General features: G+C 59.6%; 1 protein-coding gene across 1 annotated transcript in view; it reads left to right on the top strand.

Moving 5' to 3' along the window:
- TNRC6C (trinucleotide repeat containing adaptor 6C) overlaps positions 1–21,484 on the top strand; it is a gene marked incomplete at its 3' end in the record, with an annotated part of 87,639 nt that overhangs the window by 62,216 nt on the left and 3,939 nt on the right. Inside the window, exons 7-22 of the mRNA XM_084238695.1 lie at positions 1,508–1,674; positions 4,113–4,193; positions 5,310–5,367; positions 6,787–6,929; positions 8,729–8,878; positions 10,009–10,155; positions 11,487–11,606; positions 13,406–13,489; positions 13,732–13,963; positions 15,256–15,423; positions 16,262–16,453; positions 16,807–16,950; positions 18,118–18,234; positions 19,477–19,671; positions 20,452–20,522; positions 20,987–21,126. Of these exons, the coding sequence (XP_084094821.1) occupies positions 1,508–1,674; positions 4,113–4,193; positions 5,310–5,367; positions 6,787–6,929; positions 8,729–8,878; positions 10,009–10,155; positions 11,487–11,606; positions 13,406–13,489; positions 13,732–13,963; positions 15,256–15,423; positions 16,262–16,453; positions 16,807–16,950; positions 18,118–18,234; positions 19,477–19,671; positions 20,452–20,522; positions 20,987–21,126 (2,209 nt within the window). The remainder of the gene's footprint in view (positions 1–1,507; positions 1,675–4,112; positions 4,194–5,309; positions 5,368–6,786; positions 6,930–8,728; positions 8,879–10,008; positions 10,156–11,486; positions 11,607–13,405; positions 13,490–13,731; positions 13,964–15,255; positions 15,424–16,261; positions 16,454–16,806; positions 16,951–18,117; positions 18,235–19,476; positions 19,672–20,451; positions 20,523–20,986; positions 21,127–21,484) is intronic.

The raw sequence follows: 21,484 nt of genomic DNA on the forward strand, positions 1-21,484 counted from the left end.
GAGCAGAGCCCTCGCCGCGCACCCTGGCGGAGTGGACAGGCCCCTGTTTCCCGTGTGCCCAGGCTGGGAAGCTGCATTCCTTCACCGCAGCCTGACACTCTGCCTTACTTTTGTCTCATAAACAAAATTCTGCTTTAGAAATTCCAGACTTGGGCCTCCCCGGTGGCGCAGCGGTTGAGCGCTGGGTTGCGAAGCTGCCCGCGGCCTCTGCGTTGCCAGTTCGATCCCCGGCTGCTCCCCGGCCACCGGAGGAGGGTCCCACATGGCGCGCAGACCTCTCCTGCCGCCCGCTGCTCCCCTCAGCAGTGTACTTCGGTCCTTCTGCCTGCTCTGCTCCCCGCTCTGGCTCTGGTGAATCCTCTCACCCTCCCGCGCTTCTGACTGTACCCAGTGCATGTATAAACAAAACAAACAAACAAATAAAATAAAGAAATAAATAAACATGCCTCTATAAAAAAAAAAAAAAAAAAAAAAAAGAAAGAAATTCCAGACTTGTGCTTTGTCTTTTTTTGAGAAAGGAAAGAAAAAGCGCGCTGAGTTCCCATCCGGAGGAGGTGTAATGAGCGTGCACGTAAATCCCGTCCGGCGCGACTTGCAGCCGTCCAGCTCTTGTTAGCCCGGCGGCCTTCTGCCTGGGGGTGCCTGGCGGCGGGGTGGGCATGGGCAAGATGCCGCTGCGCGGCCTGACCGTGGCTCCGTGCCAAGGGCAGCCCTCTGTCCTCCCACAGGTGGCGCTGCCCGGCATGCGTGGGTCGCTGAGGCGGCCGGACGCTGAGCCGGGCTGTCCCGCTGCGGCCTCCACCTGGTTCCCCGGCTCTGCGGCACAGCCTAAAGGGCGGGGCCTGGCAGGTGTTGGTGCCTTGTGCCGCTGGAGCCCGTGGGTTTGTTCCTGCCACTTGTCCATGGAGGGCCAGTCCTGCGGCTGTTCCCTCAGAAGCCCGCGGCCCCCTCATCCTCAGGCCCGGCCCACTGCACTCTCCTCTCTGGCCTTCAGGCTCCCAGCAAGTGAAAATTTGGGGCAAATTTCACACCAGAAATTACTTTATTAAGAAAGAGGAAAAATTAATATTCTGGAAGCAAACGCAGTATTGAATCTGTAGCCCCATCTCCTTGAGGCCCCCCCATTTTCGGGAACTTGTCTGCCCCCTGCAGACCTGCACGCGGACCCAGCAACTGCGTGCCGCACGTGGGGGCAGTGCCACGGGGCGCAGCTGCATCAGGGGCGACTCAGACCACAAGGGGGGGCGGGGCTGCCTTCCTGGGCGCCAGAGTCTGCCCGGACGCCGGGCCGCCCCGGGTACAGCTGCCAGTGCTGGCGTTGGGGGGACTGCACACACGTAAACACATATCACCGCCCAGAGGGAAATTCAGTTAGGGAGCCTGGGGAGTGAGGGGTGACAGGCCACCGCACACCTCTCTGTCCTGCCACGCCCCGAGTGACATTACAGCGCAGCAGCTTCTGCCTCAGGAAAGGCGGCTCGGTCAGTTCCTGTCCCTCTCTTTCCAGCTGCAAAATCTATGCAAGAAGGCTGGGGCAGTGGTGGGGACGACACGAGCCTCAGCTCCGGCCAGTGGGAGGACGAAGAAGGGGGCGTGTGGAACAACGCCGCCTCCCAGGAAAGCACCGCCTCCTGCAGCTCCTGGGGCAGCGCCCCCAAGAAGGGACTCCAAAAGGTGCGTGTGCTCTGGACAAACCAAAAGTCGGGGGCACTTAGAAGCCGGGTACCAGCCCCGTCTGCCGTTAGTGGTGGCCGGGACTGCAGGTCTCCCAGCTCTGAGAGCCGCAGGGGCCTGGGGGCCCTTCCAGGGGTGCTGGGGCCAAAGCCGCCCCGGAAGTGCAGACCCGGCCTGCCCTTGGACCGGCGGTGAGGGGGCCACGGGCACACACTGCCTTTCTCCCCACTGGAAAATTCTGTTTTAGAAAATACAATCATTTTCCCTTCCAAAAAGTTGACATGTTGACATATAATGAGTTTATCGTTGATATTTTAAAACAAAGTAATAAGCATTTTTCAGCTTTTCAGTTTTAATTCCTTACGTGTGAACGTTGATGGCCCAACCCTGTAAAGTCACGTTCTGTAGGGCTGCAGTGTACACGAGAGGGGCCAGTGAGACCCAGCCCCGGGCTCCTGCAGGGCGCAGGCGGCGGCTAAGGGTCTGGCGCAAGCCCACGCTCGCGGGTGCTGGGACGAGCCCTGCAGGCTCCAGGGCTCCGTTCGCAAACAGCCTGGTAGGGGCAGAGCCTTTCTGACTGGCCAGAATCTATGCGGCACACAGTCAGACTGTGAAATATAGCTGATGAAAACTGTGCGACAGAAAATATTGTGATCAAAGTCAAAAAACAGACACCAAACTGGAAAAGAGTATTTGTGGCTGAAATCCTAGGGAGGGCTGACCTCCCTGTTATAGAAACAGAGGTCCTACAAAGAGGGTTTGTTGAGAAGAATCAACCAGCAGCCAAAGGAAAAGGGAGCAGAGACTGTGGGTAGATGGTCCGAAGGAGCGGGCCGCGGCTCCAGCACACGGAGAGCCCTCACCCGGCGCGCAAGAGTGTCCAGGCCAGAGCCGCAGGGGGCGCCCTCATCCTTTCCCAGACTGGCCAGGGCTCCAGTGGTCAGCAAGCACCACCTCGGGGGGTGCAGGTGCCGGCCGGTGCTGTCCATCGACGGGGTGACTCGTCGAATCACACAGGACCCATGCTCTGGGAAGCTGCGCGCTGCTAAGCGGACGTGTTGCCTGCACTGGCTGGAAAGAGGCGGCGAGCTAGATGGTTAGGTGAGAAGACAGCACAGAAAACATGTGCCCGTGGGGCAGGTGCCCACGCACACTCTTCGTGTTCTCTGTGAAATTGAGAATCCTCTTGAGGGCTACATAGGAAATTGCCAAGTGGTTTCCTTCCAGAGTGAACCACAGCGAAGGGGCTGGGAGAGCGAAGGTGCTCCATGCTCCCTCTTCCCTCCTGGCCACACGCGTGTGCTGTCTGTACGAAAAAATTTAATTTGAAAAAGCTTCAATTAGTGGTCAGCAAAACGCAGAAACCGAGATCAGGGTCCCCTGTTGGCAAGGAGTGGACGTGACTGTAGACCTCAGAAAGTCTCAGGGACGGTCGGCCGGCGGAGGGCCGTGGGTGACCCGCCGGAACCACGAGTGTGTCCAGAGAGTCTGCCCGGCCAGGGCGTGGGCTCGGGTCCCGGGACAGCCCCACCGGGCTCCCCACTGCGCCTTCTCCCGTCCCTGCTGGCGTGGTCTTGAAAAGCACTTGACGAATCCTTTTGGGGGCATTTTTTGCAGGGTCCTCTGGCCCTGTGGAAGCCTTCGTGGTTGTAGAGAGGGAGGGAGGTGGTGAAGAGGAGGCGTCGCCTCTGAGCCTTGCCGCCTTCCTGCTCCTCCCCCTCCGCCCTGGCCTGCAGGGCTTTACTAGTGGGCCCAGATCTCTTCTCCCTCTCCCCGGGGGCTGTGGGCAAGGGCAGGCTGTGCCCCTTGCTGCGTTCCCGCCCTGCGAGCCGAGCCTGCCTGCGTGTCACCTCGGCTCCTCAGAGGGGAGGCCCGGGAGGCTCTCAGCAGCCCCCGCCGTGTCCACGCAGGCCTGTTCCCGGCACTGGCTGCGCTTACTTGATAATGGAAGTGGCAAATATTTGTGATGAGCTGGGTTCTCTGGAAAGGAGGAATAGCTTGCTTTTTTATTTTTTTTTTTTTTAAGATTTATTTATTTATACAAAAACTGGGGTACAGGCCAGAGGCGCGGAAGGGTGAGAAGATTCACCAGAGACAGAGCGGGAAACAGAACAGGCAGACTGGCGAAATACACTCTGAGGGGAGCAGCGGGCAAGACAGGAGAGGTCTGCCACGCCATGTGGGCTGGCCGGGATCGAACCCACGCTGCAGACTGCGGACAGCTTCACAGTGCAGTGCTCAACCGCCTGTGCCACTGGGGAGGCCCAGAATATCTTGCTTTTTAAGTCTAGAAATTGCACAGATGAGCCGCCTGAAGGCCCTGGGCTGCGGGGCGCCCCTCAGGCTGTGCACTGACCCAATCTGTGACCTCCCTTGCCGTGGTGCCGGGCCTGTGAGCCGCCCAGCGCTCACGCACCGTCCCTCCCGCTTCCTTCCAGGGCCTGAAAGCTGCCGGCAAGCAGGACGAGGCCTGGATCATGAACCGGCTGATCAAGCAGCTCACGGACATGGGCTTCCCGGTGACTGCGCCCTCCTTTACTGCCCCCGCCCCGTGTCCTGTCCACACTTGTTGCATGTGATGAGGAGGAAGACTCTTGAGGGACAGCCTTGATGTAACCTGCCCCACACACCCCCTTTCCCCGGCACTTCTGTTTCGGGGTCGTTGCTTTGGCCTTTGGCAAAGATGCACGTCGTTTCTCACGAGAAAGGTGTGAGGGCCTTTTCCTAGAATAACCCGTGCTGAGCGGGCCCTACTCTCCCTTACACGGCTCGCTTTCTTCTATGTCATCGCGAAAAGTCAGTCTCCACGAGTCTGGGCGCAGTGGCCGCGATGACAAAACTTAGCACAGTGTCACGTCCAGGACCCGCTGGCTCCTGAGCTCAGGTCCCAGGAGTGGCCGAGCCCCGGGCGTCCCTCCCAGCCAGGGCCGGGGCGCCCGGGAGGCCTGGGCCACTCGCGCCCTTCAAGCGTCTTCTTCCCAAAGGCTTGTCAAACGGGTGCATGTCTTCTGTTTCTGGGGTGTCCCTGGGGATCCGGGTGGGCACAGCCGCTGCCGCTGCAGCCGGGCACCGGTGGCCCAGCCTCCCGGTGGGGGCGGGGAGGACGAGGGGCCTGCCCGAGTCCAGTCACTCTGCACCTTGGCCACGACACCCGGCTGCCTTTAGTCTTGCCCTCAGATTAGGCCTGTCCCTCAGGGGACAGTCCTCAAAACACGCCCCGGTCCTGTTTAGTTTTCACATTTCTTGGTGAAAGTTGTTGCTGGCAGAGCCCGGAATCAGGGACGTGGAGACAGACCCTGTGGGTCCCGAGGCCCCTGCCCTATCCGGGCACTTGGTGCCCGCACTGTCGGCACTTGGTGTGGTACAGAAATGATCGCAGTATTCTCCAGATACCGTGTATTTTGTTTCTAAAGTGTGAAATGTTTTTTAAGCTAAAAATCAATTCAGTACGTTTCCTTACTACAAATGTTATAACTTAGTAGACATTTGTGACTTTCGCCACGATGAAAGTGGTATTTCCAGTTCCCAAACTTGGCACTGTTAGGACAGTAGCCGTCATCCGGGCCAATGCCTGACAGTGCTTGACCTCCCCCCCCCACCACGACCCGACCTAACGACTCTGTTTTCCCGCCCAGAGAGAGCCGGCGGAAGAGGCCTTGAAGAGCAACAACATGAACCTTGACCAGGCCATGAGTAAGTAGCATGGGCGCCGGCGTCTGGCCCGCAGCGGGCTCCTGGGCATCCCTCAAGGCCTGCGTGGGGCGGGGTGCGGGTGGCCTCCGGCTGCAGCCAGGAGCTGTGCCTGTCCAGGGCAAGCGTGGCTCTGGGGCATGTGGACACCGCCACGTGGAAGCATTTTCTTTTTTCACTTGATTCCAGCACAAATAGGTGAAATCTTCCCCGTCTGTTGGGGTAAGGTGGTCCCGATGCCCTGGAGAGGGTGCTGGGACACCAGAGAGGGTCCCTGGGTGCCTGCTGAGCTCGCGCCCTGCCCTGCCCAGGCCACTGGCCCAGCCCGTGCGCCTGTCAGAACGAGCCTTGCCCCGAGAATGGCAGCCCCCACCCCAGAGCTGCCGTGAAAGCAGTAGTTGGGTTAAACCTTCGCAAGTGAACTACAGCCAGCCCTCCGCGTCGGCGGCACGAGGACCACCAGGCAATGAGCAAATCCCGAGCCATCGGCCTGGAGGCGAGGCCGGCGCCGACCTGGGCTGCCACTCCCGTGGCTGTCCGTTGTTCCTGCCCCCAGCGCCTGAGCCGCCACCAGCTGCGTGTGCAGCTCTGCCCAGCGGCCCCCAGTGCTCTGCCGTCCCTCCTGTTCTGACTCTTCCGTGACCGCCGGCGGGGGCTCCCGCCGCACAGCGCCTGCCAGATGTGCCCTCCTGTGGTCTCAGACTCCCAGGAGCTGTGAGCGCTGCAGCTCTGGGCTTGGGGGCCATTTTGAGCAACAAAGTCACCAACCAACAAGAAGCACAAAATGCAAACACCAGGGCTCTCAGCAGCCCACCAAAGGACGCTTACCGTGGGGGCAGGAGGAGAGGCAGGGCCTGGTTCCATTGGGTCTGGAACACAAGTTGGATCACGTGTTTCCATGTGTGTAGCCACAAGTGGCCACAAAAGGGCCACAGTGTTGGCATGGGCGTGCAAGTAGATGTTAGTGAGTGATGGATTCTGGAATATGAGGACACACAGCATTAGCTGCCAGGATGGAGAAAGCCACGTGACGGGGTGGATTCTGGAAGAGGCGCAGGAGATGGCACCTCGGAGGGAAGGCCGAGGCTGGAGGCTGGCTGACTGCGTTGTTGTGTCCCGACATCCCGCAATCTGGGGGGGTCACAGGGTGGGTGGGGACTGGCCGACAGCAGCGTCAGGGCGGCTGACACTGTGTGCACAGGGGTGGTCCCCAGTGGGGAAGAGGGCCAAGCCCCTGGGGACCAGAGGGGGTCAGTGTGGCTGAAGCAAGACTGGGGCAGAGCATGCGGAGCCAGGCCAAGACCCTCCGCTCCCGGGGGCTGAGGTCCTGGTCCTCCCGCGCTGGCAGGGCCGCCTCGAGTCGGGAGCGCCCCCAGGCCTGGGATGTTGGCCTCAGTGTCGCTGCTGTTGGTTGTGCCCCAGGCGCTCTGCTGGAAAAGAAGGTGGACATGGACAAGCGTGGACTGGGAGTGACCGACTACAATGGCATGGTCACCAAGCCCCTCGGCTGCCGCCCACCAATCTCCAAAGAGTCTTCCGTGGACCGCCCCACCTTTCTTGACAAGGTAAGGATTAGGTGGGCTTGGGGCTTGTTTTCCGAGGAGAGCTATTTTTTATTTTACCTTTGTCCTTCATGCAAACCAGATTAAAAACTTGCTGGGCTGTGTCACTTAAGTGACCTTTGCCCATTTTTCCTAATACACAGTAGTCCCCTGAAGCTGCAGAGAGCACTGAGCCCTGTGTAGACTGTCCCTCCTTATACATCCGTGCCTGTGATAAGGTTTAATTTATAAATCAGTCACAGAAAAGATAGAACAATTGCGACAATGCACAGGTGACTGAGGCCGCGGGCAGTGGCACCGGGGCCTGGGCCCTATGCACGATGCGCGACCCCATGGGGCAGCCCTGGGGCCAAGAGTGCAAACACTGAGGTCGAAACTGACTTTCCTTCGCTTGAGAGAACCTGGCTGAGCCATCTGCTCCCCACTTTGCCCAGTGAACAGGGGTCACCAGCTGTCTGGGTCCTGGCCTGACTTGGGTGCAGCTCTTCCAGTCAGAGACAACTGCTCTGTGCCTAACCTCAGAGACAGGCCCTGGAGCTGGCCGGCCCTCGTGGCTTTGGCCAGTTCAGTCCTGGAGCCCCCGGGAGGCTTAACCAGCCTGACGCCACGCGGTCCTGCTAGTGCTGCCGGGCGTGCACTCTGCTCCAGATTGGCCTGGCCGCAGCGGGAGCAGCAGCTCACCAACTCAGCCAGACAGTTGGAACTTGAAAATAAAATTGATGCAAGAAAGGACAAGTTTTAACAAAGTGAAGATGGAAGAAGAGCTGAGCTGCCCTCGGTTCTTTTTTTTATTTTTAAATATTTGTGCATACTGGAGCTGGGGTGTAGGTCAGTGGTCTGGGGGTGAGAGGATTCACCAGAGACAGAGTGGGGAGCAGAACAGGCAGACTGACTGAAACACACTGCTGAGGGGAGCAGTGGGGAGACAGGAGAGGTCTGCTGCGCCGTGTGGGTAGCTCCCTGGCCAGGGATCGAATTCGTGTTGCAGAGGCTGTAGGTAGCTTCATAGTGCTGAGACTTAGCCCCTTGTGCCCCTAGGGAGACCCCTGCCCTCTGTTCTCAGGAGCAGGGCCTGGCCCTCGCCCACCGCACTGGCCGGGCCAGGGCTTTGCTGCCCTGCCCTGCCCCGCACTGCCCTGTGGTGTGTGGCCTCTGACCCAGGGTGCCCAGTGAAACTGGGATTTCAGATCCACGACAGATGACGGCTGGAACATGCACATTGTAAAATGTTAATTTCCAATATAACTTGGCGTCCTGAGTTTTATCTGCTGAACTTGGCAGCCCTGTGTAGGGAACCTGATTTCTTTCCTTGTCTTTAAAATGGTGAATAAGGCCACGGGGTTGTGGTACGTGAGATTAACTTCCAAAGAGTCTGGCACACAGTGTGACCTCAACGGATGTAAGAAAGTCTCTAGTGAGGCTCCTATTTTCTCACTGAACCTGCTGTCAGGCCCAGACACAGGCCTAGCCATGGCTCCTCACGTGAGCCTGTTTGTGTGCAAGTGGCTGTAGAGTGTTTTCCAAATAAGACTCTGCCCACACCTCTCACTCTCCCGGCACCCCCAGGCAGGGTCTCCGTGTATGAAAAGACAGTAGCTAGGATGTGTGTTGTTAAATCATTTTTTAAATGAAAACAGCATCTTAATCCTATTTCTCTTTTTTCTTTCCCCCTCTTCCTTTGCCCGTGCCCTCCATGGCTCTTCTAATTCTGTATTCATCCATCTCCCCGTCTCTCCCTGGGAACCTGCGCTCTGTCCGCTGACGGGCGCTGCACACAGCTCTCCCTTTCTTTGTCCAATCAGGATGGCGGCCTAGTGGAAGAGCCCGCGACTTCACCGTTTTTGCCTTCACCAAGCCTGAAGCTCCCCCTTTCAAACAGTGCACTCCCTAATCAGGCCCTGGGTGGGGTTGCCTCAGGGCTGGGCATGCAAAACTTGAATTCTTCTCGACAGGTAAGGTCCTTGGGGGAGAGCTGCATGGTCTATCCTACCTGCCGTTAAAAATGTGGTTGAGACGTGAACTCTTCTGTTGAGTTGGGGCCTGTATTTTCAAGGATGACCCAAAAGGTCATTGCAGTACAGTGAGGATCTCCCTTCAAGTGAGTTCCTGGCGCCATGGGTTGAATCCAGGTTTTGCAGTTTGACCCCCGTGTAGGCAGCGTTTCAGAGCCGGGTCAGTGTTCGCCCAGGACTAAAACGGCTTTGAGTTCAGTGCCCTGGGAGCCGACTGGCTCCTTGTTTAAACGCCCGCGGCACAGAGGGTCCCCCGCTGCCGGGGCCACCGTAGGTGCAGGTGGCGCCCTCCTCTTGCCCCTGCAAGGAAAACCGTAGATACGGGATCTCGTGGACGTCACACTCGCCCTTTTCCCGGAAGTGGCAGTGCCGTCTCGGAAGGTCCTGGTGGCCTGGCTCTGGGGGAGGTGAAGGTCACTGTGGCCCTCGCTGAAGGGTGGGCCTGGGGGTGAGGCCGACCTGCCACCTCCTCTCCCTCTTCCTCCCGCTCCTGGTCCCTTCCTCCTGCTCCCCCTCCTCCCCCGCCCCCACCCCCGTCTTCTCCCGTCCTCCTTGGTTTTCTCATGGGTGGGGCTGACTCGCACCTTGGAGGCTCCACTTTCAGCAGGTGCAGTGTTTGAGGTGCTCCAGGAGCCCTGCAGGTGTTTTCTTGCCGTCCCGGGGGTGGTGGGCAACACCTCCTCCCCTCCCACCCCACAGCAGCACCCGCAGCTCGAGCAGCTGGGGGCAGTTGAGGGGACACCGATGGGCCCCTGCGGCCACCACGTCTCTGCTCCTGGAGAGCATGAAGTACCACTGAAGTCAGGTCTTCCGTTCATGTAACACATGGGCCACAACCTGAATTGTCCATTTGCTCAGTTGCCCACCGGGACATGCAGCCGTCCCAGCTGGCAGTCCCCACGCCTCACTCCAGTGGCCGCTGCTGCCAGCTCCGTGGCCCATTGAACCAGCATTTGCTCCGAGTTGGCCGGGCCCAGGACGCCCAGGGCGGGGAGGGGTAGAGGAGGGGTGGGGAGGGGGGAAAGGGCAGGGGGCCAGCACCTGCAGCTCAGCTCCCTTCCTGCCCGCAGATGCCGAGTGGCAGCGTGGGCGTGTTCAGCAGCAGCGGAGCAGCACAGGCCCGGACCCTGCAGCCGCCGCCGCAGCCCCCCGCGCCGCCGCTGAACTCCTCCCAGCCCAGCCTCCGTGCTCAAGTGCCTCAGTTTCTAACCCCTCAGGTCAGCCCCGCCCACTGCCCCCCGTGGCCCCCAACGAGGTGGCACAGGATGAGGCCTTCCAGGACCACCCCAGGGGCCTCCGCCAGCCAGACTGCAAGCTACACACCCACTGCCTCACGCGGTTCTGCGCTGGGCTCGAGAGAGTGCTCAGGCCACCCGGGGAGTTGTCCTGGGGCTGGTGGGAAGGGCCGGGGACGCCACCCGGGCGCTAGCGCCGCTGCAGGGGTGGGACTGCCGGGCCCGTGCAGCGGCTCCCTGCTGCCGGCCCCGTGAGGGTCGTTATTTGATGATGATCTTCGCCAGAGGTTCTTTTTAAAACTCAGAGAGAACGAGGGAAAATCCTAAGGTGTTCCCACGTTACAGAGCTCTGAAGCACGATGCCAGTGCTTCCGGGCCAGCATCCATTACATGCAACACGGCGTGATTTAGGCTGCGGGCTGAATTTTTAATTTCGTTACAGTTGTTATCCCTCGTAAAAGTATTCAGTAACCACTGTTACGTCACAGAATTCGCTGCGAGTAATGGCCACCTCACAGTTGTTTGAGCCCAGATGTGTGCGTGGAGTTGATGGCCGAAATTGGGCCAAGTGACCGCAGTGCCTCGGCCCAGTCGGGGCAGCACGGCCTGCACTTGTGGGCGGGCACGGAGGCCCCTCTGGCCTGCGCCCCACGGCAGAAGCAGCAAGAGCCGGGCAGCCCCACCCTGCCTGGGAGCAGCATGGACCACACCCCTCACACTCCCCGAAAACCTGGGGTGAGGGGGAGAAATGGGGACAGGCACAGTGCCCAGTACCTCAGCAGGGCCGGGGATCCGGGCACCACCGTCCGCGCCCCTACCCACAGGGCCTGCGCCTGGCGTCTCTGCTGCGCGTGGGCCATGTTACCTGGCAGGTGTCCAGCTGGGACACCCCGCAGACAGGCTGCCCCAAGGCGCCAATGATGGCCAGGGTGAGGCCTGGCCCCTCTGGGGGTGGCGTGTCCTGGCTGCCCCGTGGGATGGTGGAGTGGTGGAGCCTGCTGCTCCCCGATCTCATGTCCCCAGGCCTCAGATCGTCACCACAGGCTTTCCCTGGGACAGAAGGATTCACCTTCTGTCCGGAGCTGACCAGAGTGACCAGGGCTGTCGGCCACTTATTCAGAATGAAAGCGTGGAGGAAAATCCCTTCCTTCCTTTCTCCCTTCCTTGCTCTTCACATAAGCTCACTAATGTTAAAGTGTTGCAGTTTTAATGTTTTTGGAAGTTTACTCAGGAGCCAAATGCAATTGTCATTTAAATAGTTTGGCTCCTGAGTCACCGGACTCAGAACCTAATGCCTTACTTTGTGTTAACAGGTTCAAGCACAGCTTTTGCAGTTTGCAGCAAAAAACATTGGTCTCAACCCTGCACTATTAACCTCGCCAATTAATCCTCAGCATATGACGATGTTGAACCAGCTCTATCAGCTGCAGCTGGTGAGTGGGCGGCTCGTGGGGTTATAGAGCCAAGTGGGGCCCTGCAGGGTGCCAGCCGCGGGTGCCACGCCGTCCTCGTGTCAGGGGCTGCCACTGAGACTTAGGACGTTTTTAAACTGTTAAAATAGATGGGAAAGCTCTCCTTGTGGTGCTTTTGCTAAGCGCTTGTAAATTCTTCGGCTCCTTCACGCTCAGAGCCCCCAGGTCTCCGACCAGGCACATCTCTAGCTGCAGACACGTCAGCCTCTCCCCCAGACTCTCACTGAGCCCAGGGACACAAGCGCCATCTGAGCGGCTGCCCGGGCTCCCCCAGGCTGGTTGTGCGGGTGCCGTGCCCGGGCCCAGCTCGCCGCACAGGCTTCGTGCTCTCAGAGCTCCAGTGATAAAGCTGATGTGGCCGAATCATTCTCGAAAGCTTTATAATTTAACGATCCTGCGTTTTTTAACTTTCAACAATCTTCTTGTGTTGCCGTAAAATGCCATGTCGCTGTATCCCAAGAAGATAAGAGGAGACCTGGCGTGTTCTCCCTTTAATATGGTAACACCCGATTTATTTAGAAGTCTTATTCAGCTACCCCATGTCCAGGAATCATGAGGAAAGAGAAGAACTAGGCCTCTGGTAGACAGAACCAGGCCAGGCCTCTACAGGGCCCCTAGGCCCGACTCCTTTCTGTTCCTGGACGCCTCTAGCCGCCGGAGTAGCCGGGGGTGGGGGGACAGGGGAGTATGCTGGATGAGCCGTGGGTGGCTGTCGCCCAGGCTGGGACTGGTCATCCGCGGTGGAGGGGAGGCGGTGGCGGGGCTCACTGAGACGGGGTAGGGGGCTCGCTGCCAGCAGGAGCACGCCCGCCACCAGCAGCCGCAGGAGAACACTGGCCTCAGAGAGGGAGACAACCACAAAAATCACGCACATGTTTAAAAGCATTTAATTTAGAATCTTGTTATAGAGGAAAGTAGCTTTCCATGCCCAAAAACACTGTGGGCACTGCCATGACCCCCCTGGCCCATCATCACGCTTCCCTATCTACACCCACTTTTCATGACCCCCTATAGTATGAAAACAGTGAGAAAGGGTTGAGTGGTGCTTAGAATATTCTATTCTATTCAGTAATGTATGCTGTTTCCCCATTTTGTTCCAGAAAATACGACAAAATAAAGCTTCAGTGAATCCTAAAGTGTTAGTTCTGTAAGGGTTTACTGAGTATTTTTCTCCTCCGTGATTTACAGATTATTGATTTCTGTTACCATAATCACCACCTTTATTGGGGTTCTGTTTTAATAAATCCCGTCAAGAATGTCTCTAAATATCCATGTTGTAAGAAAAAAAATCATGATATTTTAAAACAATGAGCGGGTCAGGCCTACCAGACGTAGCGCAGCAGGCGGCACCCTGGGCCGGTGTGTGACCCGTTGGGGGGGGGGCGAGGGGCACCTCCACTCCCACCCCACGTGGCCTCGACCGCCCTCAGCTCCGGGCCGGCTGCTCTGGACAGCATCCCTCCACGCCATCTGAGAATGGTGCTTCATTTTCCCCCTCATTTCATTTTATTTTTAGTTTGTGTAGGTCCAGAGAACAAAATTGATCCCTCATTAACTGAAAAATAGTTGCTATTAACATGATAACCAGGGGATTGGCCGAGTTCAGGACACCTTCCTGCTCCCGGGGCCTTCCTGCCGCAGCGCGTGGCCGCCGGTGCTCGGGCCAGCCTGGCCCTCTTCCTCCCGTCCGTCTGGTGCAGAAGTGGAAGCGTCGGTCGATGGCCTCCTGAAATGCGTTCACCGCTGTCCTCTGCCCACAGGCATACCAGCGTTTACAGATCCAGCAGCAGATGCTGCAGGCCCAGCGTAACGTGTCCGGACCCATGAGACAGCAGGAGCAGCAAGTAGGTGCCGCCAGCCCCGCCTGGGCAGCGCCCCCGCCGGGAGAGGTTCAGGCGCCGCTGTGTCGTCTCCTTGGTTTTCCCCCTGAAGCCCCCCTTGAAACATCCCGGGGCCCCCTAGGTTGGGGTGGAGGCTTGGCCCTGCCGGTGGTGACCCAGGCTTGAAGGCGGTGCGGGCTACATGCGCCCCGTGTGCAGACAGACCAGAGGCGCCCTCCAGCCGCTCACCCACACGTCTCCCCCAGGTTGCGCGCACAATCACTAACCTGCAGCAGCAGATCCAGCAGCACCAGCGCCAGCTGGCCCAGGCCCTGCTCGTGAAGCCGCCGCCGCCCGCGCCGCACCTGTCTCTGCACCCCTCTGCAGGCAAATCGGCCATGGACAGCTTCCCCCCTCACCCCCAGGCCCCCGGCCTGCCCGACCTGCAGACCAAAGAGCAGCAATCTTCACCCAGCACCTTCGCTCCTTACCCTCTCGGTGAGTCCCGCCGTGGGAGTGGCCGCCCAGCTAAAGGGGGCGCCGGAGGCCTAGGGGGTGTGACCAGGGCTGCCCCAGCTGCAGCTTGTCAGAGCAGAGCACAGGCCCCCTGGTTAGGAGGCAGCAGCAGCTGTCCCTGCAGAGCCTGACCAGTCGTGCCAGGGAGAGCACACGCTGCCCAAGCCCAGCGGGGCGCCTGCGGTTTGTTCCGATCCTCACCGACTCCCGCTTGTCGGTAACAGCCACCGTCCTCCAAGCCAGGGTGCAGGGCAGAGTGGAATGGTTTTGCCGTAAGGGGGTTTGGATTGAAGCAAAGCAGGCGGTTCTTCAAAAGCAGTGATGGGCCTACAGCTCACGTTGTAGAGAGTGTGAATTCTAGACTCAGACAGCAGCGCATGGGATCCCGAACCCACAGGACCCTAACCTGTAACCCAGGGGCTGCAGGCTAGCCAGAGCGCCAGGCCGCAGGCTGAACCGCCACGGGAGGGCTGGGCCAGGAAACCCATCCTGTGAGGCGTCGCTGTGAGCACCCCGAGACAGGCAGGGCATCAGGTTGTCTGTGGGTTGAGCATCAGAGTCTGAGAATGTGTGGCAGGGCCCTGGACCCGGCTCTGGGGCTGAGGAAGAAGCAAGTCCCGCACCTGCCCCTCCGGCTCCGGACAGGCCCCACCCACACTCCAGCCAGCTGGGGCCCAAGTGTAGTCAGCTGTCGGATTCATGAGCTCCCAGGGGCGGGCTTCTGGGCAGCAGGCCCACTACCTCACGCTGAGGGGCACTTTCCAACACTGCCCCGCAATGCCCAGCCAGGGGTGCATCCTGAGAAATGCCCTTTGAGATGCCACTGCTGGGCAGACGTCTGAGAGAGTAGTCGCGGGTCTGGGCACGCCACCCGGCACAGGGCCTTGGGGGGCTGTGGGGCCCAACTTGGCCACGGCATCCAGGAGCTGGGGCTCCAGCATCCTGAAAGCGTGTTTTGCTCTGATGCATTCCCGTGAACCTCCCTAATGTCAGGAAAGATTTTCCTGGTCGTTTGGACTCATTCTCCAGCCTCCGACTGAGACGCCTCGGGACCAGGGTCAGCCCCGAAACACGTGAAAGGAAGCGTCCTTGGTCTCCTTTAGTCCATGGCTACTCACTGCCGCTTCCCCTCTGCTCAGGCACAGTATTCCTAGCAGGGTTGCAGGAAGACCCAGCGCCAAGGACTGTGCTCGGCAGGCGGGTCTGACCCACCAGACTCCACCCCGGGGCAGGGTCTGAGGCCAGGCACAGCCTGACAGTGTCTTTGTTTCCAGCTGGGCTGAACCCGAATATGAATGTCAGCGGCATGGACATGACTGGTGGTCTGTCGGTCAAGGACCCGTCTCAGTCCCAGTCTCGCCTCCCCCAGTGGACACACCCCAACCCCATGGATAACTTACCCGGTGCTGCTTCTCCTCTCGATCAGAACCCCAGCAAGCATGGTACGTGCAGGCAGGGGCGCCCTCCCCCCCCCCCGCCCCCATCACGCCGCCCGTGTTGTCAGAGGATTCACCCACGTGGAGAAAAAAATGCTGCCGTCATGGCGGGAAATCCCACTGGGCAGTGACCAGACTTGTTGAAGCCTTAAGCCCCAGATCTTAGTCCAAGCCCAAAAGTACTTGAAAATGCAAAGAATATAAATCGGTCTGCAGACGTCTTTATGTACGCCTATATATTTCAACAAAAAGTTGGACTGTGCTGAAAATTGTCTTCAATAAAATGATCAGCACAGTAGAAAGTGATGTTAGGAAGAGGAGAAATCACGGGCTGGTGACTGCAGGAGGCGCCCACTGGTGTGGGCTGTTTCTCAAACCAAGCCTTTTCCTCGGCCGGCAGGGGAAACGCAGTGTCTCATCTAGACAGTTCTCTTGCTGTGAGGCATTCTAAATAGGAAAGGGAAATGCCTGACCGGGAATTCTGTGAGGAAATCTCAGCTCATCTGGCCCTTTCCTGGCAGGAGGGCCGGGGCCGGCTGAGTTGTCTGTGTAACCAGACCTTCCCTGGGGAGGCGCAGGGCAGGGCAGGCTCAGAGGGCCGCTTCAGGGGCTGGCCACAGTGGCCCCCGAAAGCCGTGCCGTGGGCAGCTCCCAGCGCTGTGTGGATCTCCCACTTGATAAAGTAATGTGGTTCCGAAAGCGCCTCGGTGCTTCAGGGACAAAGTCCCAGCCGGCTCTCAGAAAGTGCCAGCAGCCAAGGCTGGTGGCAGGGCTCCGCTGCAGAGGGCGCGGCCGGCAGTGGGGGGCAGGGGCCCTGCTCACGGGCTCCGTCTCCTGCCCTCAGGTGCTATCCCTGGAGGGCTGAGTATCGGGCCTCCAGCCAAGTCCTCCATCGACGAGTCCTACGGTCGGTACGATTTAATCCAGAACAGTGAGTCACCAGCCAGCCCTCCTGTAGCTGTTCCCCATAGCTGGTCACGTGCCAAATCCGACAGTGACAAAATCTCAAATGGCTCCAGCATCAACTGGCCCCCAGGTGAGCATGCGTGGCCGCAGAGCTGTCCGCCGCACCTGGGCGGGGGCGAGGCCGGGGAGCCCGGGCACGAGCTGGGCCCCGCAGTCAGCTGCCCTGGCTTTCTACGGAAGACCATCTGTCAGATAGATTTGGGGTGTGGTGGGTGTCAGGGACTCTTCTGTGGCCCTTGGGTTCCATCAGAAGAGGGGGGCGCGGGGGAGCCGAAACCCAGTGCGAGTTTGTTCCTGAGCGTTGGCCGTTTGCTGAAAGTCTAATTAACATACGCCTTAGCTTAATTCTCAGGTTGTAAAAAAAAGGATTTAGATGACTGTGCTTGATCCGTTTCGGTTTTCCTGTTGTTTGGCATTTTCCAGAATTCCACCCTGGAGTTCCGTGGAAAGGACTTCAGAACATAGACCCCGAGAACGACCCTGACGTCACCCCCGGGAGCGTCCCCACCGGGCCCACCATCAACACCACCATACAGGATGTCAACCGCTACCTCCTCAAGAGTGGAGGTGAGGCCACCCCGGGGCCTGCAGCAGCTCGAGGGCCTCTCAAGGCCCTGCTCACGGGGCACTTGCGGCGGGGGGCTGTGTGCGGATTTATCTATCACCCCTCGTTTCTTTACCAGCAGCCTGTTGTAAAATCGCTGTATTAACCGTTAAGCTCTTATATGAGAAGTTTTGACTTGAAATTTCTTTTTTTTTTTTTTTTTTTTTGTGGGACCCTCGCCGGTGGCCGGGGATCAAACTGGCGCTGCAGAGGCTGCGGGCAGCCTTGCAACCCAGCGCTCAACAGCTGCGCCACCAGGGGAGGCCCTTGAAATTTCTTTGTCCTAAACTAAAAATGAACTGACTCTTTACTCATCCACCTCAGTTTCCCTCCCATAAGAAGTTTGGCAAAACGGGGCCTTTCCCGGTGGCACAGCAGTTGAGCGCTGGGCTGCGAAGCTGCCCGCAGCCTCGGCAGAGCAGGTTCGATCCCCGCCTGCCGGCAAGGGTCCCACATGGCGCGCAGACCTCTCCTGTCTCTCCCGCTGCTCCCCTCAGTAGTGTCCTTCGGTCCTTCTGCCTGTTCTGCTCCCCGCTCTGGCTCTGGTGAATTCTCTCACCCTCCTGCGCTTCTGACTATACCCAGTGCTTGTATAAATAAATAAATATTAAAAAAAAGAAGAAGAAGTTTGGCAAAACGAGCGGCATCTGCCCTGGCACACCTGACGCCAGGCACCCTCGGGCCCCTCCAGGTCCTTCTCAGGCCCAGCAGCAGGGCCAGGGTCACCCTCACAGAGAGAGTCCAGACCTGACACTGAAAAGAGCCATGGAGCCCGGCCCTGGCGGCTAGCGGGTGACCTGCGGGTGGCCAGCAGGTGGCCTGCGGTCATCCGGAGCCCTGCATGGGAGGGGGCGGGGCTGGGGGCTTGTCCTGGGGAGAGCCCGGGAATTGTTTTCCAAAGTGGGCCTTGAGGCTCCTGCCTAAAGTCTCACCTGCAGGGAGAGGTTTGTTTCAGAGTGGCGGGTCTCAGTGGTTCTGTGCATGGGAGGCCCAGCACTACAGACCTCCCTGCCTGTGACGCCACCCTGCCTGTCTTGGGGCAGCTGCTCCTCAGGGACCTTCAGGCCTCTCCCCTCGCCCCGAGCCCGGGGGAGGCGGCCACCTTCTCAGTGCCGTGCTTGGCTCTGCAGGGTCCTCCCCACCATCATCTCAGAATGCCACGCTGCCTTCCTCGAGTGCCTGGCCGCTCAGTGCCTCCGGCTACAGTCGCTCCTTCAGCAGCCTCGCGCCCGCACCTAGCATCGCAGGTACACGCCCCCCTCCTCCAGGCAGCCTTCTCTTCCTGCCACTGATGGGACCGCTCGGCCAGCTGCCGGTGGGTCTGGGGCCACCGCTTGGGCGGGCCTGCTCCGCATGGGGTGTGCTCCCCTCCGGGGCCTCAGCCTCGGCCCACGTTCCTCTGTCCCCCCACCCCCATGGCTATAGAACCAAGAAGTGGAAAGGGAAGACACGGAGGCCACCACGGCTCTGGGGCTTGCTGTCAGGGGCGCAGGCCCACGGTTCAGCGCACCCCATTGTCCAGATCAAGGCAGGGCCTGTGTTGTTTCTGTGCGATAGCGTGAAGGGTCATTTCAGGCATGAGTTTCTTTTAGACTTAGGGGAGAATTGAGAATTGTTTATCATAAAAACTTCAGAGGCATTTGAATCTGGAAGCCTGAAGAATGTAAAAGGTGTAGACGTGCAGATGAGTAGCAGTCGGAAAATACCTCATTAAACCTGGAGGCTCAGCGACAGCAGGTGCTCCGCTGGCCGCACTCGGGCCTTTTGTAAAGTAGAAGGTTGCGATGCCGGCGGCCAGAGGGGAAGGCAGTTGTGATATCTTTCAGCATCTCAGTAAAAAAGAGGGCGAGAGAGAGAAGTGCTTCACCCTTCCTCCTGCCCCCACCCTCGCGCTGGCCATGCAGGGACGCGCCTCACTGAGGAGAAGGGCCAGACACGATTGCCTCCCGGCACCTTGGGGGGCTGCCAGGGTGGGAGCAGGCTCCCCCCCACTGGGTCAGCCGGGTCCCAGCGCGGTCCCAGGGACACAGCCGGAGACTCCACCCTCGCCGCGGGGCTAGGGTTGCGCTGGCCTGCATCTTCCCAAACCAGCCAAACCCCAGAGCCTTCAAACGCGTGTCTGTAGCCAGAGCAGACCTGGGGGTTGGGCGGGGGTTCTCTGAAAGGGGCTGCCTCAGGGAAAGTGATAGCAATGTAGCTGCTCGGCTCTCAACCCCATTAGCCTGTGATGTTGCAAAACATGTCCCGGTAGAATTGCAAAAATGCTGTTTTCTTGGTGGCAAATTTGTGTCTAGCAAGTCAAGCAAATTGATCGCATAGGAGAGCCGTGGCCAGGTCTCTAGTGGACGGGCCGCCGTGGCTCTGCCCAGCCCAGCCCATGGGGCCACTGTGCGCATCGCGGAAGCCGAGCCCAAGTACGTCCCCAAACACGGCAGGGACTCTCCTCCGTGTCTCAGGAAGGCCTGTGCTCCATTTCTCTGCCTTTGCAGGTAAACTATCAGACATCAAATCAACGTGGTCCTCCGGCCCTGCCTCCCACGCGCAAGCCTCTCTGTCTCACGAACTGTGGAAGGTGCCCAGAAACACTCCTGCCCCCACCAGGCCGCCTCCGGGGCTGACCAACCCCAAGCCTTCCTCCAGCTGGGGAGCCAGCCCCCTGGGCTGGACCAGCTCCTACTCCTCGGGTACGCATCCACCCCACCTGCCCCTCCACTGGCACAGCCCGGGCCCCACCTCCACCTCGCCACTCGCTCTCGCCATCCTGCACTGGGCCAGGCTCCCCAGGCCAGACTTGCACGCACACCCAGGGCCAGCCCAGCCCGCTGCCCCGCCAGGCACGCTGCTCTGAGCTGGGCGGGGGGACAGATCCTGGAAATTTAGGAAACAGCAAGAGAGAGTTTGAAAATAGCCCTTTCAGGGCCTCCCCAGTGGCGCAGTGGTTGAGCGCTGGGTTGCGAAGCTGCCCGCAGCCTCTGCGGCGCCGGTTCGATCCCCGGCTGCTCCCCGGCCACCGGAGGAGGGTCCCACATGGCGCACAGACCTCTCCTGCCGCCCGCTGCTCCCCTCAGCAGTGTCCTTCGGTCCTTCTGCCTGCTCTGCTCCCCGCTCTGGCTCTGGTGGATTCTCTCACCCTCCCGCGCTTCTGACTGTACCCAGTGCTTGTATGTATGTATAAATAAATAAATAAATAAATCTTTAAAAAAAAAAAAAGAAAAGAAAATAGCCCTTTCAGCCTTTTGAGAGCAGCCCTTTGGGTCCACTTTGTTTTATTGACAAGCACAACCACGTCAGAGCGTTGATTCTGGGGGGCAGAGAGGGAGCCCGGAACTTCCCCTCCCTCTCATCACACCACCCCTGGGGTTTGCAGGGACTGAGACTCTGGGTTCAAACCAAAAGATAACATGGGCTCCCTGAGGCTGAAAAAGCGCATGGCGTCCGCTTCTAACAAGCCCCTCCGCCCCCAGGTTCGGCGTGGAGCACGGACGCCTCGGGAAGGACCAGCAGCTGGCTCGTTCTCCGCAACCTCACGCCCCAGGTACAGGCACTGCGCAGCCCCGTATCCCCAGCGTGAGGGCCCGCCCGGCACCATGCGCAGGGGCCAGTCGCCACGGGCAGCCGAGGGCAGGCTCGCCCAGCCCATGAGCTGTGTCCCTCATCAAGTGTTTGCCCTTGACTCTGGGGAGGCTTGAGAGGCACACGTGAATGGAGTTGCTCGCCTCACCCCACGCCCCTCCAGGGTGTGGCCCCCACCCCCGCCAGCCATTCCTTCCTCTCTGGATCCAGAACCTCAGGGGCTTCTGAGCCAGAACCTCCTTTTCATTAGCTGGGCTGCTGCCGGTGGGTCTGGGGCCACCGCGTGGGCGGGCCTGCTCCGCCAGCCTCAGGTGGCCTGGCGCGGCCACGGCTAGAGCAGAGGCGCGCGCCCGCAGCCGCGTGGGGGCTGTGTGGACGGCCGTGCCCGGGTGCCAGAGGTGGTCACTGCCCTCCGCCTCCCCCCAGATCGATGGCTCCACCCTCCGGACGCTGTGCCTGCAGCACGGGCCCCTCATCACATTCCACCTGAACCTGACACAGGGCAACGCCGTGGTCCGCTACAGTTCCAAGGAGGAGGCTGCCAAGGCCCAGAAGTCCCTGCACATGTACGTCTCTGTCGTGGTTGGGCGGCCCTGGCAGCTCCAGGGCGGGCTGTGGGGTCACTGAGCTCTCGGCCCCCAGACGTGGCATCAGTTGTCTCGAGGTCCGGGGGCGGGTGCTGGTGGGCTGAGCTCCCCGAGGCCGTCTCCTTGGCTGCGTCGCCCCATTCTCATGTACCCCGCCTGTGCCCTACCTTCCTCCCCTCAGAAGGGCACCGTCACAGTGGGTTAGGGTCACCCTCGTGACCTTATTTCTCCCATCGCCTCCTCAGAGACCCTCTCCAGACAGGCACTTCCTGAGGTACTGGGGGTCAAGACTTCAACATGAGAATTTAGGGAGGGACATGGTTCACCCCAGCAGCTG

This window comes from Talpa europaea (genome assembly GCF_964194135.1).
Source record: "Talpa europaea genome assembly, chromosome: 7".
Classification (NCBI taxonomy): Eukaryota; Metazoa; Chordata; class Mammalia; order Eulipotyphla; family Talpidae; genus Talpa; species Talpa europaea.